Source organism: Galleria mellonella, unplaced genomic scaffold, assembly GCF_026898425.1.
Source record: "Galleria mellonella isolate WM207_F2 unplaced genomic scaffold, CSIRO_AGI_GalMel_v1 utg184, whole genome shotgun sequence".
Taxonomy (NCBI): domain Eukaryota; kingdom Metazoa; phylum Arthropoda; class Insecta; order Lepidoptera; family Pyralidae; genus Galleria; species Galleria mellonella.
In genome coordinates this window covers 6,013,071-6,034,909 of record NW_026442025.1, presented here as the reverse complement: position 1 = coordinate 6,034,909, position 21,839 = coordinate 6,013,071, and the positions used below count along the sequence as shown (strand labels likewise).

Below are 21,839 nucleotides of genomic sequence, written 5' to 3'. Positions count from 1 at the left end.
AGGTTATCTTTTCGTGACCGTTGTGGAATCGTTAAAGAATAAAAGTTATCCCTCTGACGATCTTATGTACTTATATTTGTTACAATTCAAGTGGCTTTTTTTACAAAGCAAAATCTTAAATTATTGCAATTTGGCCACAGAACTCTAGTAGAAAAACAAATGACGCGTACCTGCGCGAGTCAAAAACAACGGTAACTTTAATTAGCCCAAACAACGTGACCTGCTTGCCTCATACGGTTAATATATTGAACACAAACGCATGCCGCGTCACCACGATTCAAAACCGAAAGTACAATTTATAATGCTCTTTATTAAAATAGACGATAATTTATGATTCAATTAACAATAGTTTTTACGCGCAACTTCTTATTTGTAAACTTTGAGATTCCACGGAAACTGAGTAATAAAAATTAAAAAAAAATCAGACGAATTGAGAACCGTATTTAAAAATTTGTTTATAAAAATAAATTGAACTATTCACTGAGGTAATATTTGATCACTTTCGTTCATCATAAAACTGGCTAGTGAAGCTTGTGGCATGTTCAGCCGCCACAGCTTTGGGTTTGTTAATTTACAGAAATCAGACATACAGAGATACTCGGGCAGCGTAATCTTTGATATAAGTGTAACATCTAAAAATATCTAATAAATTTACTCTACTGGATGTGCATTGGGAAAGTATTGGACGCCTTTATGCATAATTTAGCATCACGATAATATATTAGGAAAGTAAAATGTATGTATGAAAATGCTTATCACGTTCCGACAACGATACTGTAGATTTGCACTACAACGTGGATAAAAAATTAAAATCGTCTTCACAAATCTTGAAGTAATAAAATTTTGTTCCCCTATTATCAGCGTCACGATAAAATAGTGCTGTGCCGTGTCGTGGCAATAAATAAAGCGCTTATTAGATTCAATATCCTGTGTGAATAATGTCGTCATGTACGAAACATATGTAGGCAGGTGCAAATTGTTTATTTGGTCTGTAAAGTACATTAGGAAGTACCTAGTATAGAGATACACCGTTAAGAAACACAAAGACACACACGACGGAATACTGTCATGTATTGTAATAAATATTAATGACGTATCAATGTACAAAATATTAGCCCAGTGCCATAATACAAGGATGCGGTAAAATATATGGCGTACAATGGACTATAGAAAGTTACCAAAGAAATATACCACAACGACGACAGAGGCATAAATTTTATCTACAATGTAATATTAGTCTTCTATTTTTTTTATTTAAATAACTCGAGGTACTTTCTACAAACCATGAACATTTATTTAAGCCGTGGGTGCTGTGTTCTAGTGATGCGTGATGCTGACATAACCAAAATAATTAGCATCAAATAAATAAAAACGCAGTATTACCACCGCTATTGAGCAATTTCTTGACTACTACCTACCCAAGAACGAAGTGTTCACCGCCAGTGCTCGGCCTGCATAACTCAAACCTTAGATATCTTCAGTTAATTTTGTTGTGATGGTGAATATTGTAAACAAATTCGAGTAACGGGTCGTTGGATTCACATTGAGAACCTCCTCCTTTTCTGAGGCCGGTATAGTAATAATTAAAGTCTTTTGATTTTACTAGACATCTGCTATTAAAGTTATTATGTATTATTTTTAGGTGCATGTCAGTTTTTAAGAGTCTTAAAATTACCTGACTAGAAAATAGTGTTGTTGTTTATTATAATTTTAAAAAGCAATTATGATATTGCATAATTTTTTGCTTTTTTAGTTGCTTTTTAAAATTAGAAAAGAATAGAAACAAAATTAAAAACCGCAGCAGGTAGCGAAAGCAGTAAAAAATTCTACGATCTAATTTCGTAAGCCCAGTCAAGTACCGATGTGAATATCACGTGATAATGAATGTAGGTAAGTATAGTACATTATATTTATATTATATGCAAGTAGTAGGAACAAACAGACAAAAGTTCAACGTACGTGCATCGATTGGTGTCTGGCGCACCGCCAAACACTTCACTTTAATGATTCGAATTATTCGACTTCCTTAAATAGATAACTGCTTTTAGATATTAATTTTAGGCTTTGTAGTAGGCGCCTACGAGTATAATATCAAACAATATTATACGTAATACAACCCTTTTTTATAGTACTCAGAGAGGCTAAACCAACAATCAACAACAACAGTGGCAACCAAAAAACATTGTAATCGGTGAAAGATTAGTTTGACAACATTTGACCGTGATTAAGAGATCCAGAAAATCGAATTTCAATTGTCATGGATCATTTAAAAATAATAAACACCAGATTCGCCATTCAGAAGACATGTAAGCCACATTGAAGCCTTTTTATATAAAGAAAACTACCTATGAGGTAGAGCAAAAGGAACCACCCTCTCTCCAATAGTGGGAAGGGGAGAAAGATGGGATTATTAGTATTGGGATTACCCACCTCATTGCTAAAAATGATTCCTATCAAGTCAACTTTCATGCAGTCTCTCCTGAAAACCATCATGATCTATTCTTTATGTATTCATCATGATGGGCCAACTAACCTGTCTTCATGCTCACCTATCATTTCCTGATACTCCACCAGTGGATACCATTAGCGCAGGTAAGATTACCAATTATTAAAAAAGTGGTAACCCCTCTAATTATAATATTCATGAAATCACAGAAAGGCACCTATCATATAACATTGCTCCTGAATATTTAGGTGTTATGGTCTCTTTTTATTAAACATTGAAATATCCTAATAGAATTAAAGAAAATGAGCTTATTTATTTGTTACCTTTTAGTACTTCAATGGTTAAACTTATCAGTATGGAATTTGATATACTTTTTGGAAATTGTTTAAGGAACTATTTGTCATTCCGTCTACCTATCCAAATATATATATAGATAATAATGGAATGGTTACCCTACCTGCACTAACGATATACGCTGTCGGGGCACCATTAAGGGATGATAGATGAGAATGAAAAAAAGTATGTCAGTTAGCCCATCATGATGAATACACTTGGAATTCAGCACAATGGTTTCCAGGCGCAACCACGAGGAGGTCGACCTGGTTGAATATATTGCCAGCAATAGGGCCCTTAGTCTCCTTTACCAATAATCCCTTCCCCCCATTCAGATATATTAAGTCTGTCCACCCCACATATATTCAGCCGTCAATGTAGTCATAGGGAAATAGAAATATCATTAATAAAATGCCAGTACAAAAAGATCAGACTGTCACAACAGACAACTTGTTTAGAAAGATAGAATAAAGAAAGTTGTGATGTGGTTTAAGCTGATCTAATTTCGAGTTTCATTATCAATATACTAGTGAACAGAAACGGTATGTAAACATTATCAGCATAAGCAAATCAGTTTTACATGAGTTCTCCAAACTTGAGTGATTTCAGATGATTATATACAGAAGGAGAAAGTTTACACACTTACAAATTGATATACCTAATTAACAGTTACATGGAACACATAATATCACAATTAATAAAGATGTATCTTATTAGTGTAACCTAAGGATTGAATCCCGAAGATACAAATTAAATTTCCCTGAAGATAAGTGTTGCTTGGTTTTGGCAAAATTTCGCAAGACTCTCCTGGCATCAAAAATGATGACTGGAAAAAATGTCTTTTAGAGATAAGTTCCTCTTTTCTTAATTTGGTACTAATTTATTACTATTACTGTATGTTTTAATGCAATAAAGAATATATATCAAAATCAGTTTTAGTCAAATATAGATTTAAGTTGTAGTTTAATTTAAACTATCAGGCAGTTCATCTATTATATCAATTTAAACTAATGATTGTTCCTTTTATTTGCAAGACAATGGGTAAAAGTAGTTGTATAAAATCTTTATAATTGAAGAATGTCAGCAATATAGACTATTAATATTTTGCCCATTTTTCACTTCTTCACATGTTTAACGGTTTACAATACTACTTATCTACTACCTAAATTATTTAAAATTTTATGTTTTAAATGAAACATATATCTAATTGTCAGTTCATGTTTTGGATTTTTTTTTATTCACTGTCCTACTCATCAATAACAAAATAATATAATATATTTTATATAAGCATGTAATGTCATATTTAGGTATTGTTTATTTAAAACATGTATAAGGAAAAATATTTAAATAATGTTCAGTTAGAGCATAGATGTACTCATTAATACAAAGATATATCTCTATTATATATTAAACAAACGAATGCTACTGGTACAACACACAAACATCATATAATTAATAAAAACTACATCCATTTCATTTCAAAGTTAAAAAAGTATCTATGGCATTACAACAAATTTCTAAGAAAACAATTTGAAGCATAGATCTACTAGGTATCTTCTGAAAGTAGCACAGTTCTAGCATCTAACTACTTACTAGCTAGCTAGACTAAAGACATTAAATAAACTTAGTACCAGAATGGAGTCTGACCTTGTCACAGATTTCTTTAATAATCATTAACTAATCTACCACCGGCTTCTTATTTACAGCTACATCTAAACAAAATGTACCTGCGCAAACTATATTGTAAGTCTAATCATTGCATAAGTCACTAAATCTGTGATAAGCATGTAAACATCGAAATCTTTTAGAGAACAACATAACAAAACGTTATTGTTGATAAAAAGATAAAACCGGTGGCAGAGAGAATTGGAAGTAAACTTGAATGAAAGCATACAAAATATAGACTTTGTTGTGATGCCAGAACATTAAATTCCATAGCATTTACTTATCTAAACTGGAAAACACGAAAGACCCACCTTGTTGTCCATTGGCCACTCCTTTTAGTTATTTGTCCTATTATTTTCTCAACTGTCCGCTCGTCGCCTTTGCGGGCAGCATCTAAAAACTCCTGGCTCTTCCCCATGGTCCATTAATGGACAATGTTACACAGAAACAACACTGAATCCGAACATTTTTATTTTTACACAAGACTTCACATCACAACTACATTACAACTTCATTGATCGTGTCGCCATGTTTGTAGAATTTGACGTGAATGCGCTCTAGCGGTCGACGTTGGAATCGATCGTAGGTACTTTGCTTGCGATAATATTCTCGTGAATCATAAATATGTACTTACTATGTACAATAATAATGATAAAATTTTATCATTTTTTTTATCATGATAGTAAATAAATATAATACTTGTTAAATTCATCACAAAAAACATGTCTATGATTTGAATAAAAACTAACATTGCTACAATTAAGAGTAGATTCATAAAATAAATGGATACCTAGTCCCCTAATTTATAATATATACTGTTTAGCATCTTTCTTCTGAGTTAAATTTGCAATTAGAACGAGTGTCAACCTAGTGTAATAGTTAAAATATATACTTGTGGAATGTTTTAGTTTTTATGAATTTAGTCTTTGGTAATTATTTTGTTCTACCCTTATATATTCCTACTTTATTGAATTAATTGAATAATATACAGTCAGTGTGAAGTATATTAATTCGTATTATATTAAATATAGTCATTCGTATTATAGCAATAGTTTGATAACTATATTTAAAACTGATATTTTAAATAATAAGAAATAGTTATTAATCCAAACAAAAAGGGTACTTAATTAAGAAATATTAGGTAAAAATTTAACATTAATTATTAATTTTTTCCAAATCTTATTAGGTATTTATTTATATCACGATTAAATAACGTCAAACCTAGAAAAAACTACATTGAATTTCAAAATTAATCCAGGTGACATGTTATTTAGATAGCAATATATATATATATATATATATATATATATATATATATATATATATATATATATATATATATACAAAATTTTTATAAAAAATTAAGAACAAGAATAAATTCAACTTTCTTACTTCGTGTTCCAAAGATTTCGTGATATTCCTTGTTCTTAGCTAAGAACCAATGTATGCTGCTTGAATCAGAATGTATGAATACATTGTGAATACGTATTACTGTCACCAGCGAACTGTCAATGTCAATCAGTGTCAAATGAACAGCTGATAGCGCTTTACAATACAATAACAATTACCTATTTATTTCATTAGGTATTTTATTATAGTCGGTCGTATCGTCATCATATTCAGAAATTATACAATTAAAAAATAAATGAAAATAGAGATCTTTTAAAATGCTTTCTATTAAAATTATTTTAATCCTACCGTTTGTGTTTAGTGTAGTGAACACACAAAGTAAGTACTTTAGTATTTTTTTGGTCTTTGAATAAAATTAGGGGCGGTTTTGTATATACCGAAATGAAACTTTGACCAGTATCAATATTACATATTATTTGTGTTATAAAACTTGTTTATGTTACATTACTTATAGTATTCTTCGATACCAGGATTTAAGTAGGTAATTGAATGTTATGTACCAGTGGACAAAACAATAAATTTACGTATTTCGTAAGGAAAATTCCTTGTTTGTTAACCTAATATTATTATCGGGTCGACTAATCTGGACCCGGCCTAATTTTATTTACCTTATACGAAAGTTTGTAAATTCGGTGACAAGAAGTTAGAACAGTCTTTACCCACTGTAACCGGAGAGAGAAAAGATTGTTAGTACTTCGAATTAGCAACAAGCAGTATACCCTATCAGGTAGACCTCTACATGGTTCTCCCCGAAAATCAAAATGGTTAATATATATAGAATTCATCCCAATGGGTCAGCTGACTTGTTTCATCCTCTCAATCCTCTCAAAGGATTGTGCTCAGAGGAATTGTTCAATATGTTGCCCACAGCCACTTTCTACCATCGTATGGCTCACCATCGACAGGGAGTTCATCCTTATGTCCTACAGCCTCAATGGTCGCGTACTGTGCGGTTTCAGAGGTGTTTCCTCCCACGAACACTCAGGTTGTGGAATGAGCTCCTTGCCGAGGCTTTCCCAAGAGACTACAGCATGGGATGGAGTCAGGTTATTTGGCACATCAAAACAAATTCACCAGAAAATAACTGCAAGTTTTCCTAAAGAGGACTGGCTGGATTTCAATCTGAACTGGATGTATTTATATATATATTTATATAGTGTTCAGAATTATATAATAGTTTTTATTTTCAGTGACAAATATTACAATATCTCTTGACAGACCAATAACATGGGCCGACAAACAATTGTATGGAGATTTTCTACAAATCAAAAGATCATCTACAATCCAAGTCAACTTTGAAAATATAAATTCTAATGTCTCATTTATAGTGTTTCAAGTACACAGTCATGAATATAATGTGACAGTATGTAACAACAGTTGTGTGATGGATTCAATGGAGAAAGGAAATAATATTGGCTTCTATAGTTCTGTTAAACCCAACATTGATACATTTTATATAAAAAATGAAAATTTTCTTGATATTAACTTATACATAGCTGTGCACGGGTACAAGGATCAAGGTAAGTTTTTTTATATGTAATTTTTAATAATTACTAGAAGGAGACTGTATAAAATTTGTTTGCATGGGGACTATTATTTAATATGAGCAATATTGATATTAAGCTATATTGGGTTGAAGAGTGAAAAAAATCTGTGAAATTACAAGGTCATAATTTTTTTTTATGTAACTTAGAATTGCAAACAAGCTGACGGCCCATCTGATGGAAAGTGGTAACTGTCGGCTATAGACATGAGCAGTACCATGGATATAACAGAGTATACTGTTTCGCCCATTATACCCCCCATGCGTTGTCATTCCTGAGGACTCAGGTGTTATTCCTCTGCACCCTGTAAATTCACTGTCATATCCCACCCTTCAAACTTAAACATAGCCGTGCAAACACAACTGCTTCACGGCAGAAACATGAATGCTTATTTATTTAAAAACTTTATTGATTGAAGGAAATATGGATTTAATGCTGGTAGTGTTCTCTATCAGTTAACCTTTGGGATGAACAGTGATTCATAAATGTAGTACTTCCTTATTAGAATAGCTAAGAATAATAACAGTTAATAATGTTAGTAAGATTTTCTACACAAAACTTAGCAGCCATATAGATTTCAATTTTTTTTTGACAGAATCAAAACGACGCTATTCTCATTTGAAGGTTGCTCTCATTTCACAGACATCATTACTTTTTGCATAGAAATTATTAGTAATCATGTCATTATTATTATGTGAGCTGTTCACTGCTGAACATAAATCTCCACCATAAAGGGGGGTTTTGCCAGTAGTTGCCATGCTTAGCAGGCGTATTGGCAAACACAGTTAGTTATGTTTTAATAAGGACGCTGCTGCCCATCCCTCGACGATTATTTTTTCCTTTGTCGCCTCTTACGATACCCACAGAAAAGAAAAAGATGACCCATTCTATGCCGGAACCACACGGCAAATTATTAATATTCATCGTTATATCATTGTTATTTGTAAAAATACTTTATTTTTCTACTGTAAAACACCATATAAGAAAAAAAAAAATATATTTACATTCACCTACTTTCATACTTCGTTATTTCTCTGTTGTGATACCTACTCGTATTATCAATAATTTTCAGTATTCAGGTTTTTCTTGTTGTATAAGCTTAATTTATATCTTGTATAAGCAATGCAAGCTTAATATCTTTGTAAAGTTTAATAATAATCTTGACGTTTCTAGGTCATCTGGAAGTGGTTTAGGTTTTGGATCTATAAGTCGGTCAAAGAGTCAGTCATAATAATGTCGGTTTTTAAACGTTAATACATCAACAACTATTTGAGCAACATTTATAATATTACAGATTCTAGACAAGCTACGGGCCTTTGATGACTGTGCCAAATATCATGCACGTAGTTTAAATAAGTTTGAGTTTTGAGAGGGTGGTGTAATATTACAGTCGGCTGCTGTGTCACCAGGTCTTTTTTTTTCTGCCGCTTGTCTAGATACCGTTATAACCATCGAGTGATACCTATAGGCGTATATATTCCAGTCATTAAGAATTCGAAAGGAGAAAATATCTATTTCTCAAACATTCTTGGAAATGTGAGCATTATTTTGACAATCTTCTTCGAAATAAATTAAAATTGCCGTACTGGCCAGATACATGCGGGCAGCGGCCGGCAAAAGTTGTATGAAAATTCATATCTGTCGTGTTTTGCGGCCAGATAATATGTGAACTCATATCTGTCCTGTAATTTAAAAATGGAATGACCTTTTACTTCGAAACATGGCTACCAAGGAGGTAACTAATAAAAGGTTTTATTTAAATTTCGAATTGGCTTGCAAATAGAAAGCTGTTTATTGAAAAAAAAAAGCAAAGGAACATTATGGCACGTGAAAAATTATTATTGTTAGTTATTCGTCATTGAACTTAAAAAGTAAAATTGTGTTTTTGATTTCCGCGCATTGTTTGAGAAAAGTACTATATAAGTCTTGGCCACAACTATGCATTGATGGACTCACGTATGTGTGCCTCGGCTAGGCCTCGGCCCACATTTGCACGTTCGTCTATTAATGCCTTAGTTGCTGACCGCTGCAGTAGTGTGCTATAGGGTTTGTATATATTATAAAATAATACATTGGTATATAAAAATATTAAATGACTCACCAAAACCACTGAAACCATAATGTATTTACGTACCCTATTGTAAACATGATAATTTTATTTTATACCTAACTAGAAGTATGCAGTATCGCTCTCATTGAACTGTTCTAAGCAAATAAAATTAACTAATTGATTCATTTGTGTATCTTCTCAATATTTAAATATCCCTTATCACTTTGTTTGTTCACGCTAATATCTAAAACTCAATTCAAACAAGTATTGTTTGTTATAACTTGAGAGATAACATAATTTTTACCCAATAAAAATGGAATCTGAAATTGTTCAATTTTTATGAGTATCGTTTCCTCTAACTTGAATAGCCCGATAAGAAAAATGCAACCTATAGGTAGTAGTAGAGGGCAAAACGTTTGCCAAAACAGTTAATAGATAAATAGATAAATAATTTATTTGCATTACTTACAGCACACAAACAGCAACAGACACAAATGCAAAGTGAAAAAAGATAAAAAAAGATACATGTACAAAAAAAAATCAGAATGCATAAAATTAGTAACAATTTTTTTTTCTTCATGCGTGTGCCACAGTTATACATAATAACTATATATTTATATAGAAGATTTTATATAAATATTGTATTGTAAAATCTTTATTGTACATAATTCACATTGAATACTGATAAATGATTTAATATACAATGGCGAACTTATCCCATAAAGGGATCTCTTACAATCAACCTTATGAAGCTGAAAGAAAACTGTAGAATGTATAAGGACAATAACCGTACAATTCAAGATAAACTAAATAATACCCAATAAAAAATTGAATATATAATACAATAAAACAGCTCTATATACCTACATATGTAAATAATAAAAGTACATGAATAATAATATAACATTGATACATAAATAAATAAATACTTACACATATAAATATATATATATATATATATATATATATATATATATATATATATATATATATATATATATATATATATATATATATATATACATACACATATACATAACAAATACATAATATTTACTTAAATATAAATGTTATGCCATAATAATCCATTATTATCCCACAGCACGACTGTATACAGAAAAAGAAAACATTTCTAGATCTATGAAATATATCTCATGGTATAGTTGTGGGACGTTAGCCTATTACTATCACGCGGATTATGTAGTATCATTTTTTCGAAATTTTCCTATTATATTGGTGTTATATTCTAATCTAAAGTTTCTTCTTATCATTATAGCTGTTTTCAAAAGTAGTAAACCTATAATAATAATCGGGGAAACCCCAAATAGAGATGTTACGCATGGAGGATTAAAAATAATATCGCCGTTTCATACATCACGTAATAACGTTATTTGTATTCAATACGAGCTGTATAATAGTTATATGTATTTAGAAGGTTTCTTGAGTGGCGACCCGCGTACGGGTTAATGCAGTGTAGAACGACCTCCCACTAGATAGTGTGACGACCTCCAGCAACGGTCCTGAACCACCTGCATCCAGGGCGGTTCAGGACCGTCGGTGTATACCGATAGCACAAGCGGGTTTACCATTCCATTTTCACCCATTAAAAAAAAACCACCTTTTCATTCCTCACTGGTGCCCCGCCAGTGTAAACCATTAGCGCTTGTAGGGTTGCCATTCCATTATCATCCATTAAAAAAAATACTGACGGAGTTATAAGGTAAGAAACATAAAAATAAATACGAATACGAATTGAGAACCTCTTTTTGGAGTCGGTTAAAAAGATTGTTAAAAATATCGTCATAGTCGTAGAATATTGACGGATATATATATTTAATATTTGTCAAATCCTTCAGTATTCTACGACTATGGCGATATAATTATATTACAGATCCCATACCTGGAGGTTGCAATATGGAGTTATCAGTGCCAATAGCTCCATTCACATTCACAAATTTTAACAAAGTTTACATTAACATTGAGGTATCTCCCGCCAAAAGTTACCAAGACCCCAATTGTCTTTCTGCGAGCGCTGTTACAGTGAAGTTTTATAGAATGTACTTGCCTGAGAGAAATTTTGATGCCGATGTCTACTTCGAAGGCATTAAGGACATGATGTCGCTGGAGAAAATTCGAGAGAAAGCCGAAGAGGTTCGTTGATACTCAATATCATTCTTTGTATAGCACAGTTACCACAGTAATAAGCAAGCTGAAGTGGCAATGGGCTGGTCACATACGGACGGCTGGACGGGGAGAAAAGTTTCTTGAGTGGCGACCCCGTACGAGCAAACGCAATGTAGGACGACCTCTCCACTAGATGGAGTGATGACCTCAAATGCATTGCAGGGAGTCAATGGATGCAGGTGACTCAGGACCGTTCCTTATGGTAGTCTATGGGGACAGCCTATGTCCAACAGTGGACGGATAATGGCTGAAATGATGATGATGACAGTTCACGTTGCTATATCTTACTAATATAATAAAATTGTAACTAAACGATGTCTGTACGTGGAGATATTTAAGAACAATTGATATGAGGTATCCTAATAAGACCAAAACAATATTTTTTAGAAGTTTTGCCTACCGATCTTTCTTTATGTTTGTGCCGGTATCACGCAAAAACTACTGTGCCAAATTAGATGCAGTTTTCACAGTTATATTTTTTAAAGGTCTAATTTAAAATCTGATATACGTTTTATCTTGATACATCATCATCATCATCATATCAACCTTTAACTGTACACTGCTGAACATAAGCCTGAACATAAGATATCTGTTGAGGAGTTTAGCCAGGAGTTGCCATTCTTGGTAGGCGGATTGGCAACCGCAGTTAGACTTTGGAGATGTTTTAAGAGGGACGCTGCTGCTCATCCTTCGCCGCCCATTTAGTCGCCTCTAACCACACTCACGGGAAAGGGAGGCGTGGTCCATTCTATGGCGGGATCACACGACAATTTTCCATTATATACGCCGTCAATTTGTTTGACATTCTGTTGTCATCTCATACATATTGTATTCTATTCTACATATTATAACATGGTGCGAAAAACAGCTTTCACATTTTAGGAAATTTTAAATATGAAGTGAATCCAATTATTATAATGTATACTTTCTCACGATTTTCTTTTGTTGAATGAGTAATTTCTTTACAATTTTAATACATTTTAATTTATTTTTTCTGTATAAATTTAATGACTTTCGTACCGCGCAAAGTATAGCACTAATATTGAATTTGCTAAAACTTTCTACGTTTGAAAATATAATTCGTAACCAGGTATTTTAAAATCCCAAAATACTCAGTTCGGACAACAGGTTCGAATACCATCGAAACGAGTTATCAGATGTATTTTTTAATCAATTAATAATTTACTCCGTTTTTTTTTAATTTTTTGTTTTAGATTCCAAGTTCTGTGTGGACAATGCGACGCATGGTCAGCGCTTACCATGGCACTGGTTCTATATATGTGGCGGTGGCTTATGATAAAAATGACCAATATTATTCTATATACGCCCCGACGTATACATATGCCTGTATTCCATTGAAGGACAACTGCGAATTATTTGGTAATATATTAAAAAAAATTGTGCAACAGTACCTACATACATGAAATTAACTTCCATCATTTGTCTCATGGATGCACATATTTTCCGGAGACTTGATTCTTCTCTTTTATAGAAGACAGTTTATCTGATAGTCTAGGTCTCTCTAGGTCTAGGTCTGTAGTCTAGGTCTCTCCCAGTACCTACCTCATCCACTTTCGCATAAAGAAACATACACTACATTACAAAAATAACAAATTTACCATTTTATAAATATTACATTCAATTATTTAACAAATTACAAAAATTACAAAAAAAAAACAAATTAGAAATATACATACATTAGAGAAAGAAGCTCTTGTCAGAGGGTACTACCCTCACTCTTATAGTAGTAATAATCGCAGAAGAATAAAACAAACATGTAAAGAAACGATGTAAGGGAGCTGGAAAACATAGTAATCATATTAGAAAAGTCATAGTTAGGCCCCTAGATGTATAAAATCTGTCCTCAAATGTGATGGGAAAAAATAGTATTACTGATATGTCATGCCATTTATCAGTCATTTATTTTTTTATGCAAGTTACATAAAGTAAAAAGCAACAGCGATATACATCACAGATTGTCCACGGTTCAGTTCATGTCTATAGGCGCGATGCAAACATTTCATCAAGCGAACTGTCAGCTTGTTTCCATTTCCAAAATCCATAAAAATATCCTAAGTTCACCTTTATAATATATATGGGACTAATTTAGACTAAATTGGCCCTACCGAGAATTGAACCCGGAGTGTTGCATGTTTCCATTCCATTACGCGACTTCTTTAAACTTAACCTGTGGTCGAACACTGTGATCAGTGAACCAACTTTGCTATCTATAGACATTCCTCTGAATATAAGGCTAGCGTCACATTCAAGACATCTTCTGGAACAGATATTTAAAAAAACGTATTATACATATCATTTATCATATTTGATATATATTCAATTTTTTTTACTGGGTATTATTTAGTTTATCTTTAATTGTACGGTTATTACCCTTATACATTCTACAGTTTTCTTTCAGCTTTTCAAAGGTTGACTGTAAGAGATCCCTTTATGGGATAAGTCCGCCATTGTATATTAAATCATTTACCAGTATTTAATCTGAGTTATGTACAATAAAGATTTTTACAATTTACAATTACAATTAGCCTTTAACTGTCCGCTGCTGAACATAAGCCTCCCCTTGTCGAGTTTTGCCAGTAGTTGCCATGCTTAGCAGGCGGATTGGCAACAGCAGTCAGGATTTAGAGATGTTTGAAGAGGTATGTTGCTACACCCACGGGATAGGAAGGGGTGGCCTATTCTACGCCGGGACCACACGGGACATATATAGTATTTACATAGAAATGTATGTCAGTGTTACTTCTAATCAATCTATTTATTCTTATAATGTTGATGTTTTATCGTAGACAGTCTGCAACGGAAGAACGGTCTAATGCGATGCTAGCCTGAAACTAGACCTTAAGAACCGACAAGTATCTATTTAAGGTATTTTACCCATTTTACATAATTGAACATTTCCAGATGATTTGCTGTCTGCTTTTATGTGTACAATAATGCTTTTCGTGGGTGTTTTTATCTGCTACTTTGGGCATCGTTTCTTTAAAACCGAGATGTTTCTGTTCGGGTTATTGAGCGGTGTCATCATAACCCACATATTGATATCTTTGATAGTCGAATTAGATACATCTGGTGAGTATGGCAATATATTCATTATTCATATTTGGCTTTAACTGTCCACTACTGAACATAAGCCCCCACCCCATAAGGGCGTTTTGCCAGTAGTAGCCAGGCTTAGCAGGCGGGTTGGCAATTACAGTTAGATTTTGGTGAATTTTAAGAGGGATACTGTTGCCTATGCCTCGACCTTTAATAAGATTTAATTTGATTACCGATAAAAGTAGCCTATATCCTTCTCCATCGCATTTATATATATATATATATATATATATATATATATATATATATATATATATATATATATATATAAATTTCATAGTGACACACTTTCACATTTATTAGTAAAGGATGTTGATGATCTGCTGAATAAAATGATTTTTTATAAAAAATCTTAAATAAATAAAGAAGACAGAAAAATAATAAAATTTCTATAAGACACTCATTACAACACACTCATTATTCCTATACCCATACAACTGAAATGTATTATTTCCCATAGAATTACTAGGAGCATCCCTACTGTCTGGCGTGTTCTTCGGTGGAATTTGGTACATGTTCTGGTGGTATTATGGTATCCCAGTAATATCCGTCATGCTGCCAGCGCTCAACCTTGGCTTTTTGGTTGCCGCCATATTTTATTACAAGCTGCCAGGTAAATATAAATTATTTTTAATGGTGAAAGGTATTATTAGTAATGGGGTCTAACAGTCTCATTGTTAGCGATATATTTTATCAGGTTGACGTGGTTCCCTCTGGAAACCATTGTGGTTATTTCTTATGGAATTCGTCACGATGGGATAATTTACTTGTTTTCATCCTCACCTCGCATCTCGCACTGATACCCCGCCAGCGTATATCGATAGCATAGGCCTATACCATTTCATTATCACCCATTAAAAATTATTCGTCCAATAGACGTACTTAACAACTTAAGAGCTCTCTTCCAACAGTGAAATGGAGCATTCTCTCGCTAGCTTCAAAACCTCTGTTAAGTTCTACTGTCTTTTTTTAAATAGTGCGTGACCCTTTATCTTTTTCTCAATGTACTCTATCCAAAGGTTGTCTGAAAGAGGTCGCTTAGCGATAAAACCGTCTTTTGTAACATTTCTCATTAAAATTAACTGTATTTATTATTTTAGAAATAGTGCAACAAAGTGTAAAATAATGAAATAAATAAATAAAATTATCAACGGGTAGTGTGTGCGTCATTTGTTTATATGTATTTTGTTATTAGAATTAACATTTTAAATGTTGATACAAAAAGTATGATTCATTCTAGGTGGCATAAGACTATTAATGGACGACTTTAATTTCTGGACGCTGTTCATATTCATGATGTGTTTGGTCGCGCTCATGTTAGTGTGCGTTGCCTTCGCGTCTAATATGCTGTGCTGCGCTGTGCTCGGCGCGTATACAGTTGTGTACGCCATGGATTATAGCTTTGGATCCACTTTGAAATACATCGTTATCAATACAATAAGGAGGGCTACAGTGCCGGAGTTCAAATTTGCCGTGTTGACACCGCCTTTTGAATGGAAAGGTAAGTACATTTTTTTTGTGATAGAATGGTGAGTAATCTGACAGTTCATCTGATGGAAAATAATAATCGTCGTCTATAGAATAAACAACACCATGGAGATCAAAAGGAGGAAAGAAAGAACAATACACTAGTGCAAGAGGTAGTAAGAAAAATTCGAAATAAAATTGTGTACCAAGTCTGACTAGCGTATATAGGGGGAAGGGATTGTTATTAATGGGAGTTATAGTTCTCATTCCTATTTTCTATTCTACACTATGTCGATCTCCATGCGGCACTCCCTAAAAACCATAGAGATTAATTCCTAACTAATTTACTTTTTTTTATACGACTTAGAATGGCAAACAAGCTGGCGGCCCACCTAATGGAAAGTGGTAACCGTCGCCTATAGACATGAGCAGTACCATGGACATAACAGAGTATACTGTTTCGCTTATGATACCCTCCATGCGTTGCCATTTCTGAGGACTCAGGTGTTATTCTTCTGTACCCTGTAAATTCACGCCAAATCCCACCCTTCAAACCGAAACACAGCAATGCAAACACAACTGCTTCACGGTAGAAACACGAATGGGACAAAGGTACTCAAGCAATTGACTTTTGTACAAAGTCCCCTTCCTTCATCATAACACAATATCACCTGCAGTGCCGTTGGTATTGTGGGTGGTCATGGGCGGCGATAGTCACTTACCATCAGGTGAGCCGCATGCTCGTTTGCCTCCTGTGTTGTAAAAAAAAAACACTACGATCGGCCAACTGACCTGACTTCAATCTTATCGTTAAATTCACTGGTATCCCACCACGATTGTTGACAACGCAGGTTGTAATAGTGCTATATCTTGTAGAACCTGTAGCCCATCCCCAGCAGTGGGATGTTAATGGGTCCTTAAGCAAAGATACAGATCAATTAACAAATCGTCCTTTCGTTCTAGATGCGCTAGTTACTTCAATCTGGGTGACGCTATCGATAACTGGTTTCCTCGTCCAACAATTCCACAACAGGGGAAGGCCACCATTTCCCCCACCTCCACGCAGCGTTCGTCCCAGGATGCCAGAACCACTTGGTTATAGCACCCTCATTAATAATCGGTAAGTTGTCAAATAACTGAACTTTATTTAATTCAACCAGCTACTTGGCGACAAGAACATTAACGAATGACAGAACTGGGACACCGGTAGGTGCCATACCACTGTTCCATTTGTATTTCAACTGGTACTCTGATTTTGTTCTCTGTACATACTTATTATCAATACATCGTTCATTCATCACCGTATAATTCATCTGCTAAGGGGGAAAGGGATTTTTAGTAATAGGGATTAGCAGGGGGGAAAGGGATTGTTAGTAATGGAGACTGAGAATCCCATTGCTAGCAATATACCCAACCAGGTCGACCTCGTCATGGTTCCCCCTGGAAACTATCATGGTTCCTGATGAATTCATCATGATGAGCTAACTGGCCTGTTTTCATTCTCATCTATCACCCTTCACTGGTGCTCCGCCAGCGTATCCCGTTAGTGCAGGCGGAGTTACCATTCCATTTTCACCCATAAAAAAAAATAGGGATTAGCAATCCTATTATTAGCAATATGCTCTATCAGGTCAACCTCCTCGTGGTTCCCCCTGGAAACCATCGTGATTGCTTGATTAGTGAATTTATCACGATGGGCTAACTAACCTGCTTCCATCCTCGCCTATTATCCCTCACTGACGCCCCGTCAGCGTATACTGTTAGGCAGTGGCGGTTACTGTAAACATTTTATATATATGTATTATATGGGTTCGTGTCTCTACCGGATAAAAAACATGCAATATTTTGTAATTACTTATAATAGTAATAAAATAAAACCAGTGTCGGGGGCATGGCAACTGCTACAAAGCCAAGAGATCAACAATTTAAACATTATAATGGTTTTTTACTCTTATTCCAGGCAAAGATATAATAGCACACAAGGCAATCGACCGTTGTACACCGAAAGAACTCCATTACTGTCCTAATCTACCATATATCACTGTGTATTCATGTAAGAACTTACATATCGATACCATTCCAAACTTTACTATGTACTAAATAAATTAGTATTTTATATTCTATTTTAGGAACAGTCCTGGGTTCGATTCCCAAGTTAAAAGGTTGTTCGTTTACATAAACATAGTAATACTAGCGACTGACTGAATTTTTCGTTCCTAAAACGGTTAACGTTTGTTACTTGCAATGTGAAATGGCCTTTATGCTACTTGCGTATATAAAAATTATTGTATGTGCAAAAAGGAGCGAGATAGCATGATTGGTGTCTCTTTCTCATTAGTGTAGGCCGTTGACTAGTACTATTTTACACGTGTCATTGTTTTATTGTAGTTACTTGTATGTATTTTGATTTTGTATAGTTCTCAATCAACCTTATATAATTATATTGTCTATACAAAATAAAATGGAAATCCCTACCAACACATGAAACTAACCACTTTATTCATAATAACAAACCTTCTACAAACCTATTTTATCTATTACACAATTTTGTCATTTTCTTTCAATTTAGAGTAAAAGAAAGAGAGTAACTGAAGTAGGTATATGAGGCTTGACGTTTTTATGAATAAGGGGGTAAAAATGTCTCCTACTCTAAATTATATATTAGACAGAGAGTTAAATTGAAAATTCAAAAACAATAAAAATATTTGAGAGATAATAACTCAACGCCGTGATAATGAGGGAGATTCAAAGTTTTTTATAGTCTTTCGACCTATGGTTCTTTGGTGAAAATATTTAGTTTCGCTGGAGAAGGAGGAAGAAGGACAAAATGATCCAAATAAATGATTTTGATTTTTTTGATTCCCTTCAAAGTTTCCTAACGATTTCATCTTTACATCTTAATACTAGGTCACTTACTGATAGAGTCGAGTTTCTACACTTCTATCTTTAATTAACAAGGTCACTAGATTTTAATTTTCTTAACGTTTAAGTTCTATTTTTTAATGGACTGAGAGCTCAATTACATGGTTGTTTTTATTTTCAATAATCACTAGATATTAATTAAAGGGTGTTAGGAAAAGAAATTAAATCTAACGGTAGTATTTGTTAATTTAAATGACATTCCCTAAGGAACATAGGTCCTTCTGACCGGATGAAAATAAAATGGTTACCCCGCCTACGCTATTACGCTGTACATAGCAGGGCATTGTAGGATGATAGATAAAAATAAATTCAAGTGAAAGCCAATTATTAATTCCCTAAGAATTAACCTCGATAGCTTCCAGGAAAGGTCGCTTGAAGGTCAATTTGACAGGGACTATAGCTAGCAATGGGAACTAATATCCCAATTACTAACAATTCCTTCATAAATACTACCACTGGAGTCTAATGGGATAAAAACATGAATGTATGCAAGCATATAGTTAATTTAAATCTAGTATAAAAAAATAACCTGTGTCAGGGTAATTTAGTGTTACTAGCTTTTTTAACACATCACCTTCTAAGTCGATTCACTCTTTCGAAAGACTATCTCGTAATCATCTATTACGCCATTTTATACAACTATATTATTAGAATTTACACTCTTAGGCTTAACAGAAAAATTATATACTGTATTAATTTGAAATCATTGGGGTCGATTCTGAGGCATCATTTCTCTAAACCTATCTATTATATTATCCTAATATTTATGATAGTTTTGCTAATTTACTGTTTTATGTACCATCATAAACTATATAATAATTTTAACTTTATTGTATTAGAAATTTAGTTCATATTGGTACGTAGAACAATTTCTCTGTGATATCAAATTGAAATTTTAAATTTACCGACAGATTTAGAGAAATAGCGCTTCAGAATTAACCCCATTGACATCATTCAAGGCTGTGTTTCGCCAATGAAATTTAACAATTAAAATTTAATAAAGTCAATATGGCAACTGAATGCACAATCTATATAAAACACCCAATTTTTTTGTAATTTGTTAACATATTAAATATTATATGTTTATTTAAAATATATATATCATTAATAAAGCACTGTTAGAAAGATGCTAATGGATTCAATTTCACTCTGGTTATTATTTATATTCATTAAAAGTCTTGAAGTATCCAAATGACACTAATTATTAAGTAATATAATTTCTCTTACATAATTAGCATAGTTATGTAAAATTTAAGCTTAGAAAAATATTAAAGCGATGGTTGTATTAAGCTTTAGCTTGAATTATTATTAATAACTTGTTATTAAATATCTGTAATAATATATCTTTTATATTTAATTATAATAAGGTTTTAATGTTCTCTAAGTTTTTTTTATACTAACGTCAAGGTGATTCATAACTAGGTACTGTTATAAATAAATATAATATGAGAATTCTCTTTTAATCACCTTGAACGGCAAAAATAGACAACTTAGGTTAAGTTCTAAATCTAGTATTGTATAATTGGGGAAAAGTTTTTTTTTTTTTTCATATTTTTTCATAACGATATATTGATTATTGTAGCCTGTAAATATAGAAGACTGGGTATCATTGTGCTGGTGCTTTTAGTTGCTGAATAGTTCTAGGGTGTACCCCGGTATAAGTTCAGACTGTAAAATGTACATAGAATTAATATTAGATATTTCTAAATAACGCTTGTTACTTATTTTCTTGGAAACACACCTAAAATTATAATTACGACCTCTAATGTTAACTATGATATTCGAAATTTGATGAATAAATATGTATATATTTTTTTTAATTAAAATATAACTCGATATAGTGAGTACAGTTCGTGGCAATCTACTTGAACAAAATGACATGATAACAAAGAAATAAAATAAATAGAAAGTCATAGACAATAATGTTTGATCTATGGATGATTTTGCGCATGCAAAATTGCAAGTCGAGTATTATAGAATTAAATAGTCTTTGAATTATTTGTTCTTAATATACATTTCGTGAGGTTATAGATTTGCTAACTGTGCCTAAAATAAAAAAAAAAAAAATGTTTAATAATCTGTAAATTATGTGAAAATATTAGTGCAATCCTTGATGTGCCTAGCACTTGTTTTCTTTTTTTTATTTTGTATTTTTTTTTTATAATGTAATGAAAATATAAATATTATATTACCTTTTTATACTAAATATTTTACTAAGACTGCATAGGATTGTGATGTTTGAATAAGTACTGTGTTTGCTTAGCTTAAATAAAATGTATGCTGAATATGTTTATTTTTTTTTCTAACGACAATTATACTAAAGAACTACTGTATACTTCTAGAAAATCTTTTTATCACACATGAATTAATTGGATTCTTTTTTTTTATAGTTTAAATAGTACTTAAATTTGAATAGCATAACCGTTATAGAGTCAAACACAGATGCTCTCGTGTCGTCTATAGCAAGGGGACAGTAGGAGAGACAAAATCTAAACCAATTATAAGCGTTGATAATCTGTACAATTGTTGTTTACCTCGAGAGATGGCCGGGGGTACCACTGAACGACTTCACTTGCGTGTTTTTGATAGAATTCCATTATACCGGACTACCAGATATACAGCGTGTTCATATATATTTATTAGGTTTATCAAGTTATTTATTTATTCTTTATAATTAAACATTTCAGGGCAGTGGAATACA

At 32.9% G+C, this 21,839-nt stretch overlaps 1 protein-coding gene across 1 annotated transcript; it reads left to right on the top strand.

Moving 5' to 3' along the window:
* Positions 1 to 5,992: 5,992 nt before the first annotated feature.
* Positions 5,993 to 21,425, top strand: LOC113512101 (transmembrane 7 superfamily member 3-like). The gene is made up of 9 exons (XM_026895879.3): positions 5,993 to 6,172; positions 7,045 to 7,374; positions 11,340 to 11,599; positions 12,847 to 13,012; positions 14,555 to 14,722; positions 15,210 to 15,362; positions 15,990 to 16,250; positions 17,180 to 17,336; positions 18,177 to 21,425. Exons 1-9 carry the CDS (start codon positions 6,112 to 6,114, stop codon positions 18,241 to 18,243), a joined length of 1,623 nt encoding a protein of 540 aa, XP_026751680.2. The 5' UTR covers positions 5,993 to 6,111; the 3' UTR covers positions 18,244 to 21,425.
* Positions 21,426 to 21,839: the final 414 nt, after the last annotated feature.

What these genes read in the sequence shown, in the direction of transcription:
- LOC113512101 (XM_026895879.3), top strand. Translation starts at nt 6,112, where the DNA reads ATGCTTTCTATTAAAATTATTTTAATCCTACCGTTTGTGTTTAGTGTA. An exon ending in TAGTGTAGTGAACACACAAA is followed by an intron (nt 6,173 to 7,044) that starts GTAAGTACTTTA and finishes TTTTATTTTCAG; the next exon opens with TGACAAATATTACAATATCT. An exon ending in TTCGAGAGAAAGCCGAAGAG is followed by an intron (nt 11,600 to 12,846) that starts GTTCGTTGATAC and finishes TTTTTGTTTTAG; the next exon opens with ATTCCAAGTTCTGTGTGGAC.